Here is a 23,704-nt window from a genome sequence, read left to right on the forward strand (position 1 = left end):
ATTTTATTTCAAACAGCATACGCGTTAATTTTCACATTAAGAGTAGAATTTAAATATTGTTTTTAATATACACGCACATTAATATATTTAATATATATATTTTTTTAATATGATAATATGCATTAAATATTTAAATAATTTACATCGATCAAAACCTTTTCTTAGATGTACGTACATTTGTTTTCAGCAGTATTTTTTTATTTGTTATGTATATATATTCTTGCAATAATTGCGTACATAGTGTGTTCATGTGTGTTGGGTCTATGTATGTATATAAGTAGTTAAAAGCATTTCCAAGCAGTTGCACAAACATTTGGAATCATTTAACAGTTTAGTTGGATTCGTTAGTAGCAGTTGCATTCTGTAATACTTCAGAAAAAGGTGTGTGTGTGTGTGGGGTTGTGGATGTGTTTTGATATTATAGCAGCACATTTTGAATTATGAGAAATATATATTTAGTTATATACTTAAAATGCTAGAGTGGGCTAGTAAATTTAGGCTAACTTACTGGCTACAATGTTGCTTGGGCTTACATAATTTATACAATCTTGTTGAATGTGGAAAAGAAGAACATAAAACAATAAACATATATGTATGTATTATTGATTTTTACATATACAGATACAGATACAGATAGAGATACGAATACAGATACGGATACAGATACGAATATACGTACATATGTTAAAAAGAAGAAATCGACTCGAAAACCTAAAAATTATAAAAGAATCAAAGGCGCGCTTTTTCTCTGTATAGGTTCAACAAATTTTCGATTCGATTTGTATATCGAATCACTGTAAATATCACAATTTAGTTAACACATACTATACAATGCATACAATTAAAATATATGTATAATCAATTTAAAACGGTTCGTCATTAACAATAGTTTTGCTGTCATAGAGCAGACACAAACAAAACAAAACAAAAAAAGAAAAACATTTCAAATAACTCGTCAGGGGAGCTGCGGCGGATGCGGCGATGTAGTCAAGTGGGTTGGATGAGAGACACAGTATTAAAATCGGTTAGCGAGCTAGCCCTGCAATGCGGTGACCTCCTCCTCCAGCTCGGCATCGACCTCATCAATCTTGGAACCGCTGCAGCCGCGACACTTGCAGCAAATAATGCACGGCGCCGCAAGCAGCAGCAACGGTGATGCCACCAATAATAAAATGCCAAAGCCAGCAAATATGCCAATAACTTGAGCACGATGCCACACAACGGAGGCACGCGAATGACCCAATTTATTCTTGCATGGCCCCTTGTCATAATGCCGCAGCAGAAAGTCATCCTGTGGATGGAAAAACGAGAGAGATGGGATAAGTAAGTGGAAGAGTGGGTACGGAGAGCACACTCACATCGAGACTGGCCAGGCAATACCAGCAGAAGACGTGCTTGCAACGCTTGCACATCATCTGAGCGCAGCCCTCATCCTTCTCAATGGGCACCGCGCACATGGGGCAGCATTTGATGAGCTCATTATCGAACGGTATGCCAATATCATCCTGTCCATCGGCAATCAGGCGTCGTCCGAATTCCTCGCAGCTAATGTTTGGATGATACTGCAAACGAGACGAGACGCGAATTCAATACATTTGTTGACTCACAAGCAAAGTTAAAACTTACCGCCTTCTTGCAGAGTGCACAGAACTCATCCTTGCATGACGGACAGTGCACGGATATGGAGAGCAAGACGCTGGGCGTATTGACGCCCTCCAGCTGCGGTGTATAGCTCTGCGATGTCGAAGGCGATTCATCCATTTGGCAAATCGAGCCAGTTCCATTGCCAACCATAGCAGCTGGCGCGGAAGCAGGAGAAGTAGCTGCTGCTGCGGCTGCTGCTGCGGTTCCAGCTGTAAATGGAGCTGGGGCACCCACCATGCAAATTGTCTCGCAGCCCGCACGTGGGCACCAGGTGCGCGTCTTGTCCAATTCGATTTCTGTGCGAACGAACGAAAGGCAAACAAAGTGTGATAAATGTGATTCGATTAGGCGAGAGAGATTAGCAGGTGACGACAACACGTACCTCGATTTAAGCGATAACGATGATGCTTCTTCAGCAGATTCGTTGTGGTTAGATTCGCAATTTCGGGCAGCGAAATGGCGCCTTGGGCTGGACACTTGGCATCCGGGCAGGAGATCTCGTAGGCGCCTTCGGTTATCTCAAACTCCACATAGGCGCGCATGCACTGAAAGTGGAAAGGGGGAAATGTGAATACGAGTTAATACGCTCAGAGATAAGAGAGAAGGGGACGAGAATGGAAGGACGGAAGGAAGTAAGGCAGATAGTTGGCGAGTAGAGGATGCAAAAGTTTTTAACAAAACAACTAAACAATTTGGCAAGTTGCGCCACATAATCCGCTTTGAGCTCGACTCAAGCAGAGTTTGGTGCTGGGTTTGCCTCTCAATTCCATTAGCTTGCCATGGCAACCAATAGAATGCTCCCCATAGCCTCCCCTCCCTATCACATCCCTTAATGCAGCATGGAGTGTGTGTGACGACCCTTGGGCAAAACTTTTGTCAAGGCATTTTGTAAATGCTGCAGCAGGAGTTGGAGTTGGAGCCAGAGCAGCAGCCACAGAAGTGTGGCTGTCAAAATTATTTCATTTTTAAGCACCCCCCACACATACACATACACACCGTATACACACACATTCGGTGACAACCACAAAGTTTCAGGCAAAGCGACAAAATGCTCTGCGGAAGCTGTATAAATAAAGATTTAAAAACTTTTGCCCCGGTCTTCTTCGTTCGGCCTGCTGCCATGTCCGATATGTATTTTTGTTCGGCCTCTGCTTTCACTTGGTGCGCATTAAGGTAATGAAATTGCAAGCGGAAACGGAAATGGAAATGGAAGCGGAAGAGCTGCCAAATGCTGTTGCTACCTACATACCTAGATATCTGGCATAAAGTGTTTTATACTTTAACATATTTTCCACTTTTTTTTCTTTTTTGAAGCCACTTTTTCTCTATAGGTCAAGCTGCTGTTTTTAGTCTAATGAATTAAAGTCATGGCCAGCCAAAATTGTAGCACAGTTTGTTGGGCAAGCACAAAGCAAAAAAGTTTTTGCTCAGTCGGCAAATTAATCCTTAATTCGCAGCAAAAAGAAAAATGCAAAGAAATACAATTTTTTGTTGTGGTTCGTTTTCTGAGCGCTCTTTAAGCCGTTTTTGTCACTTTGCAAAGTTTTCAGTTGGGTCTTTAATAATTAATATTAAATACGACGACAATTTAATGTTCGGCAACTGCGTAATGATGGAAATCTCCCCGTTTGAATTTGCCGCATTGACATTTTGTTTCATTATGCAGGCAAAACGGCAGATTTACGAAAGTCCGCCTGCAATTTGTGTCTGCATCATATTTTTAATCGCGTCCATCAACTGCAATCCCGTTTGCTGCATATTTTACTTAATCCGCCGGCAGCTTGACGCTTGCAACGGGCTTACCTGGCCATCAGTCAGAGCGCACAGAGTGGCATTCTTCTCCCCCCCCTCTCTCTCTCTCTCTCTTGCTCACTCATAGCCACAGCAAGTGCAACAGCAACATCAGCGGCAGCCACAGCCGTGGTATAAGCTGCACAAAGCTTTCTGAAATGAATATGCAACGGCAAAGGCAGCGATAGGAACAGCAACAGCAACAGCAACAGAGACTGCAGCCAGCAGCTGTTGCCACAATTTAGTGGCCTGCGGCCAGGAGCAGCTGCATCAGTGTCCTCCAATTTATATAGCGAATAATGGAGGTTAAGTTTTCACATAGCTTTTCGACATTAAAACAATGCCAGGCAAGTGGAGCTGAAGCAGCTTTGAGAAAGACTCAAAGTGGAGCTTAATTTAAGCATTAACTGCTCTCGTAGAAAAGCAAATTTATTTTAATAAAATAAAGTGCTCAAGCTTAGCTTTTAGTGTGCAGGATTTACGCATTACGTTGATAACTTTAAATATGTTTTGTAAGTAAAAAATAAATATTGAGTTCGAAAGTTGGTTGAAAATCATGTTTAATATTATTTTTAAATATTTACAAATAAAACCTTCGATTAGAACATTTCAATATATTTTCTTTCTATCACATCTGTGCAATAATAAATTTAAGAGAAAAATGTATAGATTTAGTTGTTGCAAAGTTTGTTAACACTTTGAATGAACGTAATAAAAATAAAACATCTTCTATTCATATTCACATTCCGCAAGTATTTTGAAATATTAAAATACCAACAAATGAAAAATGTTTGATTAAATAAAGTAAAATACTTTATTATTATTATACATTGAACAATTCAACCAAATTTCCAGCATTGTATTTTAAGAGAATTCTTGCTAACTTAAAAGTCTTCAACTCAAAATATGCAGATTGAGTTATTATAAAGTTTGTTAGACTTTTTGAAAGTCAGAGCTAGGAACCACAAATAAAATTTTATTTCTAATCATATTCCAAACAATTTTACATGATGTATTCAATAAAGTAAACCTCTATAAATGCAATATTCAACACTAAAATGCTCAATTTATTTATTTTACAACATTACATTTAATTCAATATGCAATTAATATAATTGGTAATAGCAATAGAAAATCGCACTAGTAAAAGAGCCTTCTGCATTGTAAGGTATAAATAAAAGCATGATTTAAAATTTAATTCAATCAAAATTGCAGACGAATTCAAAGCAAATTAGAAAAGTTTGAGAGAATTCATAAATTTAATTGGTGGCGTATTTTGTAACCGCAACTAGAACACAAATGAAATTCAGCTAAGCTCATTAGAGGTCGCACTCACACACATACCGACTCACACACACACACACACACATACATACAGTGAAACAAAAGTCAAATTGTATTAATTTACAAAAGCTTTCGGCACTCGCTTGGCAACCTTTCGTCATGTCAACAGTTTTTCAGTTTTACGTTTTTAAGCGCTCAATTGTGTGGCCCATTAAAAGTCAAATGCCACAGAACACACACACACACACGTAGGGGTAGGGACAAAGTGAGATATATAAAAATATTAGTATTAATAACGGCACTTGGTAAATTTCCGGCTGTGCCACATAAAGCACTTTACGGGGCAGGCAGCAAAAAATTGAAGGCGGAAAGTGCTCACAATATCTATAAAATGACAACCAGAGGAAAGAGCGATGAAGTGGGAGAGAAAGGTAGAGAGAAAGCGAAAGAGAGAGAGAGCAGCGACTGAGCCAAGTGGGAGTTGCAAACGAAATAAACAAATAAAAATTGACAAAGTTGCCATTTACATACATGTTGAAACATTTTTTTATCAGCCTCAACAGCAGCAGCCGAAATGTTTGAGTGTGTGTGTGTGTGCGTGAGTGTACGTGTGTAACTGTGACTATGAAACGCTGATATATGTTATGTGCTTTATTTAAGAGTCAACCTCGATGAACGCCCTGCCCCGCCCCCCGCCCTCTTTGAAAGCTCTCGTTTTGGGCTGTTTATCACTGTTGGTTGCGCTGTTTGCGCGTCTGTTCTGATGCCATTTTATGACACACGACATTGTTAGCAATAAAACAACATTTGTTAACGCTTTCATTCCATTTGCGCTACACCAGCAGCAACAACAACAAACATTTAATATATTCTCGTACGCCATTTATTGCTATAGGCCAAAAAAAAAAACGAAAACGAAAAGTCCTAAGTGCCAATGACATTTGCTTAAAAAGCTGCTCAATAACACATCAATCATTAGATCTGAAAAAACCCAATTTTAAAACAATATTTTCTTTACGATTACTAAGCGTGTAATTTACAAACATTACATGAAATGAAAGCACATTTTGTTGTTTGCTTTATAAACGTTCTTTGCTAAAGTAAGAGATCTAAAAGCTTATTTGTTAAGAAATGTTTCTATTTGAACAGCATATTAAGCTTTATAAATATAAACCAAATAAGCATCGTTTATTGCTAATGTAAAAACTGCTCATTATTCACATCGTATATAATTGTTGCCTATAGATCTTTTCTATATATCGATAAAAGCATCGATTTTTGAGGACATTAAAACATCTTTAGAATATCCATCTATGCTCGCTTTAAACCTTTCAAATTTGTTGATGTTGACAGATTCATATGCATTTAAGTATGTATATAGGAAATACTTAACTTTCAACAGCTCTCAAATTAAATTCATAACTTAAAAGACAAAAACTTATGACTCGGAATATATATAAAAAATTACTAATAATATTTTATTTTGCAAGAATTTTAAGACATCTATGTTCAAAATTGGTGTTAAAATATCTAAATTTCTTAACTTATCAGTATTTAAATGTATAGGAAATGGTTTATTTTAAAATGCAAATCTCAAATTAAATTCATCAGTTTAAGGTAAAAATGCTTGATATTTTTGTTAGCTATAATACACATAATGCAGAAAATTACTACCTATTAAATCGTTAAATATTCTGAGTCACTTTTGTTCAGTGTTCAAAAGTAATGTTAAAGCATCGTTGGAATATCTGATTAAGCAACTTCTTAAATTTCTTTTCTCATCAGTATTTAAATGTAAACGCAATGTTTCACATTAAACAACACGTCTAGCTCTCGAATTAAATTCGTGGAATTTGCTTTAAGCCCAAAGCCTTCTCTTTAAATACTTCACTCTTTGCCTAACAGTTAGAAATGTTTTGCAAAGCTGTTGCAGTTGGCGTTTATGTGCTGATGTCTGCTAAGCCTGATTGACGCAGACAGTTCGATCATAAAGTAAAAATGTGCAAATAAAAGTTGAAATTAGCCGCAATCATAAACAAATTTATTGTTGCATACTTTCCGGGGACAATTTGGACGCAGTTAACGAGTCAAATCGCAACTGAGCACAAACAAATGCTGCAGCTGTAGTTGTCTCTGTGCTCTGTGGCTGCTGCTAGTAATTGCAGGACATTAAGCTGGGCAGGTATTAAAGGACCTTGTCGTCGTCTGTCGTGCATAAAAAGCATAATGAATGCTGGCCCAATTTCGCGCACACGAGCACAAGCAGACATGTGTGTGTGTGTGCCTCGAGTCGATATTATCCTGCAGCCAATTACGCACACAGCACAACTCGACTATAGCTGGTCAGTGTCCTGTGTGCCGTGCGCTTTAATCTAACTCATTAGCAACGACACTTTAATTAATAGACTCAACGCTCACTCTGCTGTCCTGTCAGCTGACAGGATGTCAGGACATCGTAGTCGCAGTAGCAGTCACAGTCGCAGCATCAACAGAATCTTGCCACCTTGCCACCACCATCTTTATCCCCATGACGAGATCTCGTTGTATCCGTTGTTCTCTATGACCACGGCCACTAAATGAATTGCCTCGCCAACGCGCAATAAATGCAAATTTATGACAATCATTACGTAAACGTCACGTTAACATTTCCCTTACGTTACGGTCCATCATCCCCTCTGGTTCATCATAAACATTTAATGCGCATTAAAAATGCTGCAGTTTGATTTAATTAATGCAATATGCAAGTGATTCGCAATTGCTTAATCGACTTTGATTTGACAGTCGCACTTTGTGTATGTGTATGTGTGTGTGTGCGAACTGTACAAAATTTTGTTATTCTCTTTGGCAAGGATGATTTTACGACCACTGCTTATAACTTAATCCCAACTACGCTTTATATTCTATTATAGTGCTATAACTTTTGTAATATGTGTGCTTACTTCAAGTAATTTTTCTACTGCTTGTATAATATTAGTTTTATTACAGATATTCTTACTACAGTTTCTATCACTTTGCTGCTAGTAATTTTACTTACATTTATTGTACTTATTAATAATAATACAAATATAAAGTTCTTTACTTATCAGTACTTAAATAAAAAGGGACTGCTTCACTTCTATATTCTATATATCCTTACATTGTTCTTTTTCGTCAAGTCAATCTGTATTAAATAGAAAAGAACTAATTGACCTAAACTCTTTTTTGTTCTTTTTGCATACAGAAATATCGCTTCACAATTTCTAATAATAAGAAAAAATATGTTATAAAAACATTAAATATATATTGCTTTATAAATACATTAAGTAAAAGCTCTGCCCATCTACTTAATTCTTCTTTTAGCTAATGCAACTTTATAATATCAATTTGTGCTGCTATTAGTTACTAATGCTTTCAATAGCTGTCTCAATTTACTCCTGCTTGGCTCTATTACAACTGCTTTTTACTCTTTCCAGTTGTGTACCACTCGTTTAGAGCCTCTTTGGCTCTCTATTGCATTCAACTCCTACTGCTAAGAGCCTCTCTTTCAATATCCTAGTTCATACTACAGTTATTACATTTTATTATTTGTATTTCTCACACAGAGTGCAGAGCACTGTCTGCTCTTTACAACTCTCCGTCTCTTTCTCTCTCTCTTTCAATAGCTTCTTCTTTCTCACTTTAGCTACGCCTTTTTTTGCTCACACTCTGCGGCTTTCTCCCTTTACTCCCATGCCTTTGGTGGGTTTAAGTCAATCCAATAAGCGACAGGAACAACAGGGATTCGGACTGACTTTGCGTCTGAAAGCGGGTGATGGACTTGTGGGAGACACAGGCTGCAACTGTCGGGACAACATTGTTCACTCCCTCGCAGGATATTAGATGGAATCCTCTTAGCTGTTCCCGTTCCCTTTCCCGTTGCTATTCTCGTTGTCGTTGTCAACGTTGCAATTGTTGTGAAAGCTCTCTGATTGAAAGCGAGCAGCCATAACAAAAACAAAACAATGTTGTCACAAACTCGAGTCTTTCCTCATGTGTACCATAAAACAAAGCTCTACCTGCCGCATGCCGCATGCCACATGCCACATGCCACATTCAACATGCCGCAAGCCGCAAACATTGCAAATTTAATGATGCCGCCAGCGCAATTGAACAGCAACAACTTGCGAGATGGCCGTTTAAAATGCATTTCGAGCATTACACAAAAAACTTCAATTCACAACTCAACTCGACAGAGGGAAAACGTGAAATATCATCATAAAGAGACGACGTTGAAAAGGATTCCTGCTTCCCCCCTCCCCTTGCCACTCGAACGCATTTCCATTCGTTTGTTTATATTTGTGTAAAATTGAATTTAAATTGCAGCTCAGAGCTTCGAAACTCAATCGATTCGCATCGGATCGCATCGCGACTATTTGTCCAGCATCTATCTAGCTGAATAAATGTATCTGTCAGATACATTTTTAAGCGGCTTTCCCGCTCACTTCCTCTTGAATTCTTTGACTACAACTCCGCCCCTCCCCCCGTCGAAGTTTCATTCAAATTATGCAGAAAATGTTCCGAGCTGATTTATTCTAAAGCACTCGAACTGAAATGAAAGATATACAAAGAAGCAAGATGAAAGCAATTCACATACCCTGCACGAAAAGAAGAGCAAGAAGTGAAAGGTATATTTCTGAGTAGGTTTTAAAGTTCTGTCTCTGTGAGAGACTATTCGGAATATAGATTGATACAGTGGCTTGAAGTGGACGGTTTCTGAAGAACTATTGTTGGAAATATTATTTTGAAAGATTGAAGTTGAAAAGTCATAGCAGAAAAAGCCTAAAATTTGTTTTCAATTGAAATGGTGTAGAAATTCCAAAAGTCAAACTTGAGGAATAATTTGTTTCAATCATCATAATTAATCAAACGGGGCTACAAAATAGTTTCAAGTTGAGATGATTTAGAAATACTCCAAGAGCATTTAAAGCAGTAAGTTGTTATTTATAACAATCTGAGTTTAAAAATCGTATTAAATTGAGATACTATAGACATTCTTTAAGTACAATTTTACACCTTACTTGTTTTAATCGAACAGTGCAACAATATTCGTTTTCAAAGAAAGGGTATCTTCAGTTCCACCCCTGAACTAGCTTTCATTAAAAAGAGTCTAAGTAGAGAGTTTCCCCTACGTATCCTTTGCCCATTGTAAAAGGCCGGACTAACTGGTCGTCAGGCTGAAATGTAGCTAGTTATTTGGAAAGCTTTCATTTCATTTAGCCTCGCTCGAGTGCGGACTGTTGGCAGTCATTAATTTCCGCTTGGAAGCTGCATCCTGTCTAGACGCTGCCCCCAATCGAAAGCGATGCCATAAAAATGTAAAACAAACAATTTGCAACAAATATTAAATAATTGCAAGTGCAATTGTCAAATGCAAATTCAACCGGGAGAACTTGCAATTGAGTTGCAATTGTCCGAGGAGCAGCTGCTTTAGAATTATGCAATTGAGGAGATAAATGTTGCCCCCAAGCGTTCGCTCAAGCCAGCTCGCTGCCCTCAAAACACATGTTACGACAGCTTTATGCAAGATGAGAGCTGGTGTGGGATGTATGGGGGTGTGAGTGTGCGTGTGTGTGCGTGTGTGGCAAGTGTGTCGACATATTGCTTGTGGCAATTGCACTTGCAACCAGCAGCACCAAAAAGTCAAAAGTCATCAAGTCAACGTCGTTGACGCGCTGCATGTTGCCAAATGCTTGCTTCCGTCTTTGAATGTACACACACTCACACACATACACCCACATTCTCACGCACACACACACACGTTTTCGCAGTCTAACGCAATCTTCGTGACATCAAGGAAAATGCTTATGTTCACTTCACAAAGCAAGCAATTTAGCGCAAGCGACTTGAAGATACTCTGTAAACGTCGTACTTGAGTCGATTTAAGGCAGTTTTTTTATAACATTTTATGTGCTTTTTATATCTGCAGAACATTTAAAAAGTTGTTTGAAGGCCACGCTTAAACGACTTTAAAATAAACAACTTTTAAGTTCACTAAGTTGGTATTCGAAATACGTTTAAAGTTTAACACTTGGATTTGAATTTAATTTGTACCAATTTTTAAATTTCATTTTTAGTTATTTAATTTAAACAATTGTTTTCTAGAATTTAGGAGTGATTTTTTATGTGTGTAGAGTATTTACTTTTTAAGAATTCAAAATTAGCCATCCTTTTTAACTGAATTTATAAGTTAGTGACATTTAGATGGAATACGAACAACAATTTTTAATGAAGAATGAAACAAATTGTATAAAATTTACAACCCACTTATTTTATGACATATCCCAAAAGACTTTTCAAAAGTGATTAAATTAGTCAGTGGAAACTGCTTAAAGCACTTCAAGGAGTCAAGGAATTTCGCTTGTAACATTCTCATTTTGATATCGTGGCAGACCATTTAATATGCAGCATAGCTCGGGAAGCTGAAGTCAAAAGTTGCACTGCGCAATTTAACTTTGCTGAGTGCAAAATTTAATTTAAGCTGCGCGCGTTTCGCGTTTTGCTTGCTAAATGAATTAACATTTTAAATGCGTTTTAATTGTGATGACACTGCACACACATATACACAAACACGCACTCACACACACACACACACATTTCGCAGTATGTGAATGCATATTGCATTTTTCAAAAACTTTGCGCGAATTTAATAATAAAAGTGAACTTTGTAGCTGGAATTGAAGCGTGAGTGAAATGCAGAATATCGCAAAAGGTAAAACCAAATAAAAATGAAATACACACACACACACTTGCAGGTGAAAAATAATACACAACAGCAGCAGCAGCTGAAGTTGCCTGCAGCTACGTGTCTATGTGTAGAAGGTGTAAAGTGTGCGAAATGTGTGTAAATGCAATTTGGCAGCATTTTGCCCGCGTTTTTCCCTCTACAATTTTCCAAAGCGTTCGCTCGCAATGTTTGACATATTGTGCGAGCATGACGTAAATGCAATTGCTGCAAAATATCAAATAACCTTATTGAATAACGCCACCAGCTGACCTCTGCTCTCACTCCTCCCTCGGCTCCCTCTTCATCTCCCTCACCCCTCTCTCTCTACACACACCCAAGTGCTTTGACGCGTGACATGCTGTGCGTCAAATGCCATTGCATACTTTTTGGCGCACCATTGTCAAAGTTCGTTCGTTCATTCGTTGCTGCTGCTGCTCTGAGAATTGTGTGCTAGGTTATGAAAGGGGAGTGGGGAGGAGGGGATAGTATATATCTCGCAAAGTAGGGCTTTGAGCTCAGCCAGAGATAATGTGGTTTGGATGACAAAGCAATTTGCAATTGGCTGCAGCTGAAACTTTCACTACTTTTGCGGTTATGTAATTAAAATTTCTTAAATTGTAGAATCGCATTTGCTTTAAGAAATCTAAGCTATATTTCTACAATTTAATTGTTTGATTGATTGAGATTTAAATGCTTTTTTATAATTCTTAAGCGGTTTTTAAAGTTGTGGCGCGCAAAACTTGTAAACTGTCCAACAAATTTCACTAATATTTTCGGAATTTACTTTGCTTTCATTACATTGCTTTACTTTCATTTACTTTACATTTTCAGCACAACATAATTAGCTGTCCAAACTATATAAATATCTGTCGAAATATTAAATAAGTTTTGCCCTAATGCAAAATTAATTTAATTCAACTTAAATATGTTCATGTGAGAATAGTCAAAATGAAACCAATTAAAATATGATAAATTGTAACATAATTACCATAAAATATACTCGTATATATTTCATTATTTATATTGAAACATATTTATGATATATTTGCACCAATATAATATAATTGATATTGAAGCTTAATTAAAATATATGGGTAATTCCATGTCGGAATTTGTCCCGGGCGAGACTCTTTCAGCTACTCTTGATACTAAAGTAGCTTTTAAAGCAGTTAGTTCATCTATCTATTTAGAGTATTTGTGTAGCGATATGTCACACCTACTTTATTACAATACGTTTTTATTTGATTTTACGACAAACTGAATTATTGCCTAAATATTTTAGCAACTTCACATACATATAACTGTCAAAATATTGCTGACTTCGCGAATTTGATAATAATAGCTTTCACAAAAAGTTTATTAATTTCAACATAAATATGCTCATTTGGGAATAACGAATTGCTCTAATTAAAATATGATTCATATGTATATTGCTATAAATTATACATATTCACAAACAAATTTGCCGAAATATAATATGATTCATATGGAAAGCAAATTATATTAAATTTCACTACTATAATTCTATGCATATTGCAACTGCAAAATTGAAAGCATATTTGCCGAGTCATAATATGATTTATATTGCAAGTAAATAAAAATACAACTATTTCATTAATACATTATTCATATTGTAGCTCTTAGTTCCATCACAAAGCAGATGAAGCAGCACTTAGTTCGTCAATCTAGTAAAGTATTTGTGTGTCGATATGTCAGAGACACCTAAACACTTCCTTCAGGTTCTTCTTTGTGTTACTTTACAACAGACAGAAGTAAAAGTATATGGAGTACATATGTATACTATATATGAGCATGACAAATACTAGCAGCGGCAAGCAGTATGTGAAACTTTTTCAATTTGTGGCAAGTTGAAAAAGTGTTGCAAGAGGAGCCAAAGTCAAATGTTTGACGTGCGTAAATGATACACACATAAATGCTTGTATCTATAACGCGATTGTTGTGCGGTCTGCAAAAGTAGATGAGTGTTTGTGGTCGGATGTGTGGGAGTGTGTGTGTGTGTGTCGAGCTGTGTGTGTGTGTGTGTGTGTTGTCTATTTGCACATGTCATTCCTCTCTCTAGCACCAACTTCCTCTGACTGCTGCTTTGCTGCGCCCCCGCGCTGATAACTCGCTCGTATTTTGCTTTTGTCGAAACTTTGCCGCGTTTTGGAACTAAAAACTTTTTCGGCTGTTGCAGCTATAAATACCAAAAATACCCAGTTGTGGCTGCCACCCCCGGCTTCCCCCTTCTCCTTACTGCCATCCCACTCTCTATAGTCAGCCTAGCACTTTGGCAGCCAACTGCAAAGTTTATTGCGTTTCTGCTGCAATTCGCATTCACACAAAAATTTTGTTAAAGCAAAGTTTGTGCTTGTTTGCAACTTGTTTCGGTTTCTAGAATTCCCAAATGCCTTCCACTACCACTACCACTTCCACTTCCCCTAACTCGGCATGTCATCAAATATGAAAAGAATATGCATTTGCGAGCAAGTCTCAGACATGCCGCTAAAAAGTAGAAAAAGAAGTTCTACTTCAAGGATTTTGCTCTATGCCATTTGAAGTTGCAATTTATGAGTGGCATTCGCGTTGAAGCAGCAACAGCATCAACAACAACAACAACAACAATTGTGCCACTGTCTGCTTTTTTGAGTAGTGTTCGAGTTCGAGATAAAAAAGAAGAAGACAACAACAAGTTGGACAGTTTAATTATTTGCTCAAAGCGCAAAAACTCGACAACTCTTTCAGCTGACAATAAGTACATGAAAACTTATTAAGCAGCAACAACTGTCAGCCGACCAACGAGGGCAGTTTTTAACTGCATCCGAGAGTAGTAAACTTTTTTTTAAAGTTACTGACCGAGTAGCCAAGATAGAAATAGAAAGAATATATGGGACATGCAACTGCTGTTAGAGTTACTTACGAGTTTAATTTAAAGTATGAACAAATGTTGCTTAAAAGGAAATTATATAATTAGAGCAAAGAGTTGTGTAAAAGCTTGTGATTTTAATTCAAAGTTATAGCATATATTGTATAAATCGAGCAAATATATAAAAATAATAAGTAAAAATAACATTAATGTAAATTTTAGTATTGTCAAAAGTAAGTCTTTGTCTTTAAAGTAATGGGAGCCAAAAAAGAAATGTCTGACATTAACAGAAAGATGAAAAACTGATCTTACACATCAGTTTTTGTTGCTTGAGTTTAGAATTAGAATAAATGTTGCTTAAGAGCAAAATAATGATAGAATTAGAGCAATTTATATAAAAACGAATTCCTATAATCTTTAAGTTATTCGATAAGTAAATACAAATTTACATTTTAGCAAATCTTATCCCATTATTATTTCTTTGTATATCCAAAAAAGATTTGACACAAATTGATTCTATGCTGATACTAAAGATGCTTGCGAGATGCATTTAAGGCAAGAGGATAAGTGAACATAGTTCTATCAATCAATTTAAGTAAAGAAAATATATAATAACATTCATTTATATAAACGAGTAAAGAAAATATGTAATTCTAAACATAATTTATTTAGAATAAATACACATTAAGCAAAAACAACATAAAGATAAAGTTCAAATTGATCAAAAGTAAATCATTTTCTTTACAGTACACTTTTCTTATTCCTTTGACTCCATGCTGTTATCAATCAATAAAATCAACAAAGAGATGACTAAATCAAATGCTCTTAGCGCTGCAATCTATGTTAATTGCAGCTCGAAGCCCCGTTGCTAGCGCTGCGATTGTCTTTATGTAACATTTGGGGCAATTATGGACTGTTCTAAGCGAGCGATTACACACACAAACAGCAAGGGAAAGAGATAGAAATGGAGAGGGAGAAAGAGATGGAAGCAGACCCAATTGAGCCATCTAAGCTGACCGGCAATTACGAAAGGACGAAACTAACTGAACCAGCGGCGGCACTCGGAGAATTCAGTTGCAATCGACTCCTGTGGCTGGTTGAGTGGTTGCTGTTGCCCCGTTTTGGCTGTTTAGACTGCCCCATGCAGCAGCAGCAGCAGCAGCAGTGGCATGTTCATGCGGCGCATCCGTTGCAATAACCAAATAGCACTTCCGATGTGGCAAGCCGCAGACAAGCAAACAAGCAGACCAAGCAGATACAATTCGAGTGCCATAGATGCAGAGATACATTTCTCTGCTACGAGTAGTTGCTCGAATGCCAACGAAACGAATTCAATTTGCTTAGGCAAATGGCAAATAAAAATAAAAACAATTCATTATGGCCAACAGATTTGCATACCAAATGAGCTCAGCTAAGGGTGAACACAAACAAAGAGAGATAAAGAGAGGGGGAAAAAGGGAGGAAGGGGTAGCTTGAAACAAGTCAAAACTCAAATCGGAATTGTCAATTTTCCACACGTTAAATTTGGCCCAAAATCACGTAACGCATTTAATTTGAATGGATGTTGTTTGCCGCCTGTCGTTGCTTTGCTTTTGTTTGCCAAATTGAAAGCGCCGCACAAAGGAATCAAGGGGAGTGGGAGGGAGTGAAGTGGAGTGGAGAGGAGAGGAGAGCTGCGGAAATGACGCGCAAACAGCAAATGGCCGCCAGCCGGAAATTGCTTTCGCTTGCAGCCCTTTCGAAGTGCTTTTCCATGTCCAGAGAGTTCCCAGTGCTCATCGTCAACAAGTTCATTTTTTCTCCTCTCTTTTTCGTAAGAGCGAAGGGCAGGGAATGGGCGGCAAAGTGTGGCTCTGCTGCTGCTGGTCATTATATATGTACTTGGCCATCTGAAGGCCATTTGGTGCCGCGACGACGCCAACGCCGACGACGCCAACGCCGACGACGCTTCTCGCGCCTCGCACGGGCTGTAAACATTTGCATTTGATGCGCGACTGCAAAAGAAACCTCAACAAACCGTTGACGATGCCATTGCATGCCGGTCACGTGCTTCAGTTTTTGCTGTTTGTTTTCGGGCGCCATTTAAAAAGTGAAAGAAACAAGAAACGAGTCCAGCTTAAAGGCAACGACTGCCAGATGCTCTGTAAGCGAACAGTGAACAGTATTTAAGACATCATGAAAAGTAAACAGTATGAAACAGAAAGAAGCAAAAAAATAACAATAACAACAAGTGAATACTCCAAGGCAAGCATAGAGACTACAGCTTACTATGCTGCAAGCAGACAGTGGCTTCCATATCAGTGAGCACACATTGACAATAACAATTACCATGGCAGCAAAGCCTTCAACAAAGGCGAAGATGTGTGACTTCTAAATAAATGTGTGCACACATTCTAAACGAACAGTTGACATTGTAAGGAGTAAGTGCATAAAGAATACTGAATATAAGCTAAAAAATTAACATAAATTTTTTGCGTCAACAAAGCTTTGCTGGCTGCAACTGGCGGGACTTAATTGCTTTGACTAACAATCTGGTATATTTATTAATATGTGGTATATTTTGAATGTAGTAGTATATTGATATACAATATATAGATTTTTATATATTTTGGTATATTTTAATACTGCTTTCGCACTCTTTTGCATTTGACTAAAATAGATTTCAAGTATTGCACAGGTGAGCTCACTCAAATGTTTATTCTTGTATCATTGTTAAACAAAATATCTAAAAAAAATTAAATACATAAATTTAAAATTAAATAAATAAATACAAAAATAGATAAAGATGTTAGGAAATAAAAAAAAATAATAATTACTACATTATGAAATTTATAAATAAATAATTAATTTAAAATATAATCAAAAAGATCTCACCTTAGGTAACCTTAAAAGATTACAGGGTATTTTACCAAAGTAAAAAATGTGAAGGAAAAAAATTATTTGTTGACTACAATTACGAGAACTGCCAACGGGGGGCAAGGAACTGGGACTTAGACCGCGACTGTTACAGCTACTGCGACTGCGACTATGACTGCGAGTGCTACTGAAATGTCTTGCTCTAAGCCAGTTCTGTGCGGCAATGTCGTAAATTGTCGCGGGCTTTTGGGGCCTTGGCATGGACTTGGCCACAGCGGGGGAGCAACGGAATGAGAATGAGAAAAAAGAGAAGTCGGAGCATTGGGCGGCATTTAAATGCTTTGCCAAAGTAAATACAAATAAAATGCTTTCGGTTTGCTCATAAATTGCCCAGTCTAATGCCCAGGCGATTGTTTGTTTATGCTCACAGACTTAACTCTGAGATTGTCAAAAGTAAAATGAATACAATATAGCTGTGCATTGCTTGCAAACAGTTCTTGAACTTTTGCACTTTGATTTCCCTCCCCCTCTCTCACCAATTTTAAAGCTAGAAACTTTAAAGTGTGCAGATGAAAGGAATAAGAATACAAATTTGTACTTTGATGAGTTTGATTTGCATTTGCAAATTTAGTTATTTTCTTTGACAACTATTTGCTCTACGAAAAGAAAACTGCAATTAGCATTCTGTGCATACGTAACTCGATTTGCCAATTTGAAATAATTGTTTCTTCTTTTACTTTTGAGATACACAGAGCAGGTTGCGGCAATTGAAGTGCCAAAGCTTTGACTTTGTGCTTGGACATTGCTGCTGCATTCCCTTCACATATTTCTTTTGCCTCTGCTGATTTTTTCTTCTTTATTTTGCACAGCATTCTATTTTAATTGCTCGCGTGTTTATTTCGCTTTGCATTTGGTTTGTTTTGCCTTCCACTCTCTCTCTCTCTGTCTTTCTTTGCAGCGCTGCTCATGTGTGAATTGCATTCACAGCATCTCAATGTAAAGGAGAGAGAGGCGGTATATTCTCTTGTGTTATTCCTGTGGCCAGCAGCTCAATTTACAAAAAAATTGCTGCAGCGCTTAATGAAAAGCGAACAAAACGCTGGCAACGAGCAGCGACAAACAAATTGCAAAATGAGAAAAAACACAAGAAAAATGCAAGCTAAACAAATGCATGAATGCAGCAGTGAGTGTTCTGAGTGTATGTGTGTGTGTGTGAGTGTTTTGTTTGGGTGTGCCACTGAGCTAAAATGTCAAAGGTTTAAAGCCAAGGCATTGTGTACACTTTGGGCAAAAGAGAAAAAGCTGCGGCGGCGGCGTCGCATAAATTTCAATAAGTTGCCTACTTTGCGGCGTCGACTGCAACTTGCCCTAAGCAGCCGCAGATGACTCTCTATCCGAGTGAGTGTTAGTGAATGTGTGTGCGTGAGAGTGTGTTGTGTGTCCTCGCTTAGGTGTCAAATAAATTCAGGTCATTTTAGCAGGCAGCCTCCTTTTGTGTGCACTTTCAGTGGCCGTCCGCACGATATTCTATTACGTATACGTTATGTATGATATGACATTACGTATACGCAACAACTTTAGTGGCACACACACATAGACACACACAAGAGATGAGCGCTAAGTGCGCGTGTGCATTGAATATGATTTGGCATTCACAACTCTCATGAAAAAAAAAAACGATGAATAAGTATAAATGGGAAAACTCGAAAACTAAAAGTTGTCAGGGCAAAGTTTAAAGCTCAACATGTTTTCGAGTGTCCTCTCGCTCTCTCTTTCTGTCTGTCTGCGTGTCCATTCGAGCATGTTTAATAAGCAGCGCCATTTTTCATGCGCAGTCAACAGAGCAGCAGCAACAGACCCTTAACTGTTGCCATCGTCCCAGCTGAGGAAGAACAGCTGGCAGACGCTGATGACGAACAACTATGAGGAACACAGCGCATCAAGAGTTCTCTTACACGCCCTGCAAAATGTTGGCACACAACTCAAGCATCGTATTAAGCATTCGCATCCATTTACTCAATTGACAAGCCAATTTCAGCGATGCGCTCTACTTGCCATATGATTCAGGCTACGCATTTTGTCAACCTTTTATGCCAAACTTTCAAGAGCTGCCTTTTCTACTTTTACATTTTCTAAATAATAACTTTCAATGGTTTAGATGAGCACAAAAACTATAATTAATTAAACGTTAACCCAAATATGAAAAATGGAATTATATAGAAGAGAAAATATAAAAATGAAGATTAAATGAATTTTAAATACATAAAGAAAATCAAAGTTGAAAAATATTGGTTTTCTCTTCTCTATCAAAGAAATTGCTTGATATTCAATACAAATTAATAAATAGTATTCTGTGAAAGGATTGGAATATAAGCCAAATAAATGGCAAATGAAAAAGTATTGAAATTTAAAAGAAAATGTCAAACGAGTGTGAAAAATTTTAATGGCAGATGACAGAAAATGATGGCACAATATTTTAAATAAAACGAAATCGAAGATTAAATGAATTTTCAATAACAAAAGTATGAAACAAAATTAAAATTTATGTAGAAAATATAAATATTTCCTTAAGACTATTTAACTACTCCAAGAAAATATTTTATGAAAGTATTTAAAATTGAATTATATTCAACATAAAATAATAACTAAGTATGCACTGAAATTATACTACAATAATTATAATTAATTACTCTTGAAGTGAAATAAATGTACGAAATATGTATGAAAATGTATTGATATGCAAAAGTAAAAGTCAAACAAAAGATGTTGAAAAAATTATAGCAGAATATTTTAAATTAAAATTAAAAGTAGATTGAAAATCAATGTAAATCATTTTTACAGCTAATATTTTATGTGAATAGTGGATTGATATTCCACATAAATATGCTAATAATATGGTCAAAGCTCGTAAATATACTAATACATTTATTTAAGTTTATTTAACTTAATAAATAAATATGCGTAACCAATCACTCTTCAATCGCATAAATAAATATTCAATGCTACGCTTCATTTACTGCTATTGAAAGAGTCGTTTAGTATTAAATTTGTAAACTAAACAGAAATCTCTCGTTGCCCCCTTGCTTGTGCTACATATTAAACGATGCTCCCCAAGTTTGTTATCCTCATTCATATTCCACAGTGTCTCGTTGTACGTATGAACATGCAACCCGAGGGCAAAACTGAGCTCTATCAACCATTTGCTTTGGCTGTACGAGGACGAATACGAACACGAATATGGAAGTTAGAGAGTATTGCTGTTGCTGCTGCTGCTATGAATTATGATGATGCTGCATAAAAGTGACATGCTATTCCATATCATATACGAGAATCTACACAGTTCTCTTTTTTTATTTTTTGATTTTGCTGTTCTAGACGATTTTGTTGTCGTTGCTGCTGCTGCTGCTGTTGCCGTTTCGTTTTTTTTGATTTCATTATTTTGAGACTAGTTTTGGTTGAACTGGTTTCTGGTTGATGCTGATGTTGATGTGAAGGCAGGGCGCTAGAGGGTGAAGCTTAACGAATTTGTCAACTCAGTGAATCATAAACAAGCGCAGTTATATGGAGCGCGACAATGTTCCAGACTATCAGACAAACAAACAACCAACAACAACAACCAACAACAACAGTAATAATAATCCAGCAAGCGCAAGTGCAAATGAAAATTGTGTTTGCATTGGAATTTGCGCGTGTAGATTTTCAATTAAGCGCTGCTGCCAACGCTGCGTATGTGCAATGCCAGCAATTTGCTTCAACTTTAAGCAGTCGAAAGGGGGAACGAAGGATAACGAAAGGAAGGGGTAGAGGGAGACATAGACTGCATACTGTAAAGTGACTACTGAGCACTGTGAAGTGCGCATCATGCCCAACAGTTTAGGGTGACAAATGGCAGCGGAAAGCGACACCCTGGGAAATGAGAGGGGAGAGCGCAATGATGTGACTTGAGCGCGGGGGACATTTGTAAGCATTAGACACGTAGTCGCAACTGGGCAGAAACTGGAGATGGAGCTGACTCAACCAACTAACCAGGCCAGTTGAGTAGAGCGAGAAGCTCGTCGGACGATGTGTCGGAAGCGGCACGTATTGCCAGCCAGGACACGTTTGGAGACTCTGAGTCAGCCAGCAACTGTAGACACTTTTTTTTCGACTATCTATGGCACAGAGTGGTTGTGTGTAATAAATTTTACCTGCACATAAACAACTAGAGCAGCAAGGAGAAGAAAAGCAACAACGACAACAAGCTCCACGCTTATTTAGTGCAGCTGCCAAACTAAACTTCTTCTTTTACTTTTTGCAATACTCTGAAGTGCCAAGGTGCTTGGAAATTGTTATTAGCCAAGGCAACTGCTGACAGAAGTAGAAACTAAAGGAGGAATATAATATTTGATATTATAATGCTGCCCTTTTTCTCTTGCTTGCATTTTCCAAATTAAACATTTTTAATTTATTTATTTATTCTTTTAGCGAAGGCATCTATATAAAGAACTAAAAACTAGTGATGGGTCGTCCACAAACGAAGAAGCTGAAATTACCTATTCAGAAAAGTGTTTTTGGTTTAGTTGATACATTTTTTAAGTTGGTTGTTCTTCACATATTCTATTTGTGATTAGATGTTCTTTTAGCGAACGACATTAAACAATAAACAATGCCAAGAACAAAATCAAAAGAACGAAACAAACGATTTAGTTCTTTGATCAGAATTGAACGAACTAACTTTTATTTCACAACTCTCCGAGTAACTAAAAAAGAAACTTAATGTTATGCTATTATGCAGCCCCCTCATTTCTTTCCATTTTCATAAATTACATATTTTTAATTAAGTTATTCATTTATTATTCCTTTACAACTTCTTAACGCTTGCAGTGTATTTATCTAGTCTTCAACAAGCTTGAACTATTTCTAGCTTAGTTTATCTGAGCATCCTTCTCACTTTTCTTCCATTTTGTTGTCGCCGTCGTCGTCGTTGTTTTTGTGTCTTACGTGTGAATTACGTTTAATTTATTTATGTTGAGAAAAAGAATTACGTCGGGCATTAGACGCACACACACATGAAATTAGATTCAGATTCAAGAGACCTGGAGAAAATGTTGCTGCATTGCTGCAGTTTTGTGGAAATCATTGCTAGCTTCATTTTTAGCGTCGATTCAATTATTTAAAATGCTGCATGCAACTCTGTTGTGCAACCCAAACTCGCACTCTTGCACTTATGGGGGCAATTTTTAGCTCTCAGACTGTTGCAAAATGCAATTTGTTGATTCAACATGCTGCATATTTCCATAAACTGAAGTAAACCGTTGCCCGAGGAAGCGAGACCCAGACCGAGACCGAAAATGCACAAAAAGATATAGATATACACACACACATACTCTAAGATACAGATACAGAGATACAGCACACAAAGGTAGAGAGAGAGTGAGACAGAGAAATTGGGAGCAACTCAACTCTAGACAGCTGACGGTAGAACATTTTTACCTTGAATTACTTTAACCCAGCAGCAAGCAACAGACAACAAAAGCCGAAAGGGAGAGACAGTGAGTAACAACAAATGCAGTTGCATTAACCCTTTAATGGATTTTCATATTTAACAAGTTGAAAATTTCGTATGTAAATTGAAATTGCAGCCGAATCTCCATTAATTGTTGATATCACAAATTAGTTCTAGCCAACACAAAGTTGTATATAATCAAGAAATGTGTTTGCCAAAGCTTAAGGAAATTATATGTTATAGTAAAATAAAATATTCCTTATATTCTTAGCAGATTTCGAAATATGTAAAAAGTTTCAACATTGTGAAGCTTGAGGGAAATTACAAAAGATCAAATTCGACCAAAGTATATTTTACCATTTAAATACATTTCTTTACATTTTAAGTATCAAATTGTATTTTATATATTCTACCAACAATACAACAAATATTATTCAGACTATTCTCAGTATTATTTACAGGTATTGAGGGGTTAAGCTGTGGCTAAAGCTGCCTTTTTTACTGGCGTAAAGCGTAAAGCGTTTTTCGTCTGCCAATTTTTCAATTTTTCAGCTTGGGCAGCTGTGCACATGTCGGCTACATAATAATAAGAAAGCGAACATATAGCTTTGCAGAATGCTTTCATCCTGAGTGTGTGTGTGTGAGTGAATATAAATAGAGAAAGCTTAAAGTAAACTTGGGGCATATTTCACGTGAGTAGACAAACACAAAACACAAAAGATTCCCTAGATTGTTGTGGGCGATAAATAAAGGCATATGCTATCAATGCTAACGATATCACTTCAATCGATTGCTTTATTAACTGCAGATGCTTAGTAAAAAACGAAATTGTAATTAATTTAGTTGCAGAATAGGCAACAATTAAAATAATTTCTTACATTAAAGAACCTTGAGTTTTACGCAAATAAACATGGTCATTATGAACATTGTGTCTGATAATTTACTTTCGTTTGTATCGATTAATTTATCAAAAACGAAACTCAAGCAGACAATTTGTATTTTTAGCGAAATAGTGTAAGACAATCTCGGCCCACAT

General features: G+C 37.0%; 1 protein-coding gene across 2 annotated transcripts in view; it reads right to left on the reverse strand.

The window, feature by feature from the left end:
• Positions 1–431: 431 nt before the first annotated feature.
• Positions 432–23,704, reverse strand: part of LOC133840825 (uncharacterized) — an 86,801-nt gene continuing 63,528 nt past the window's right edge. For both annotated transcript variants that reach the window (XM_062272916.1, XM_062272915.1), the window contains 4 exons: positions 2,027–2,189; positions 1,627–1,940; positions 1,359–1,562; positions 432–1,291 (listed from right to left, as the gene is read on the reverse strand). In XM_062272916.1, the coding sequence (XP_062128900.1) occupies positions 1,034–1,291; positions 1,359–1,562; positions 1,627–1,940; positions 2,027–2,189 (939 nt within the window). In that variant the 3' untranslated portion in view covers positions 432–1,033. The remainder of the gene's footprint in view (positions 1,292–1,358; positions 1,563–1,626; positions 1,941–2,026; positions 2,190–23,704) is intronic.

This window comes from Drosophila sulfurigaster, chromosome 3 (genome assembly GCF_023558435.1).
Source record: "Drosophila sulfurigaster albostrigata strain 15112-1811.04 chromosome 3, ASM2355843v2, whole genome shotgun sequence".
In the NCBI taxonomy this organism is placed as follows: Eukaryota; Metazoa; Arthropoda; class Insecta; order Diptera; family Drosophilidae; genus Drosophila; species Drosophila sulfurigaster.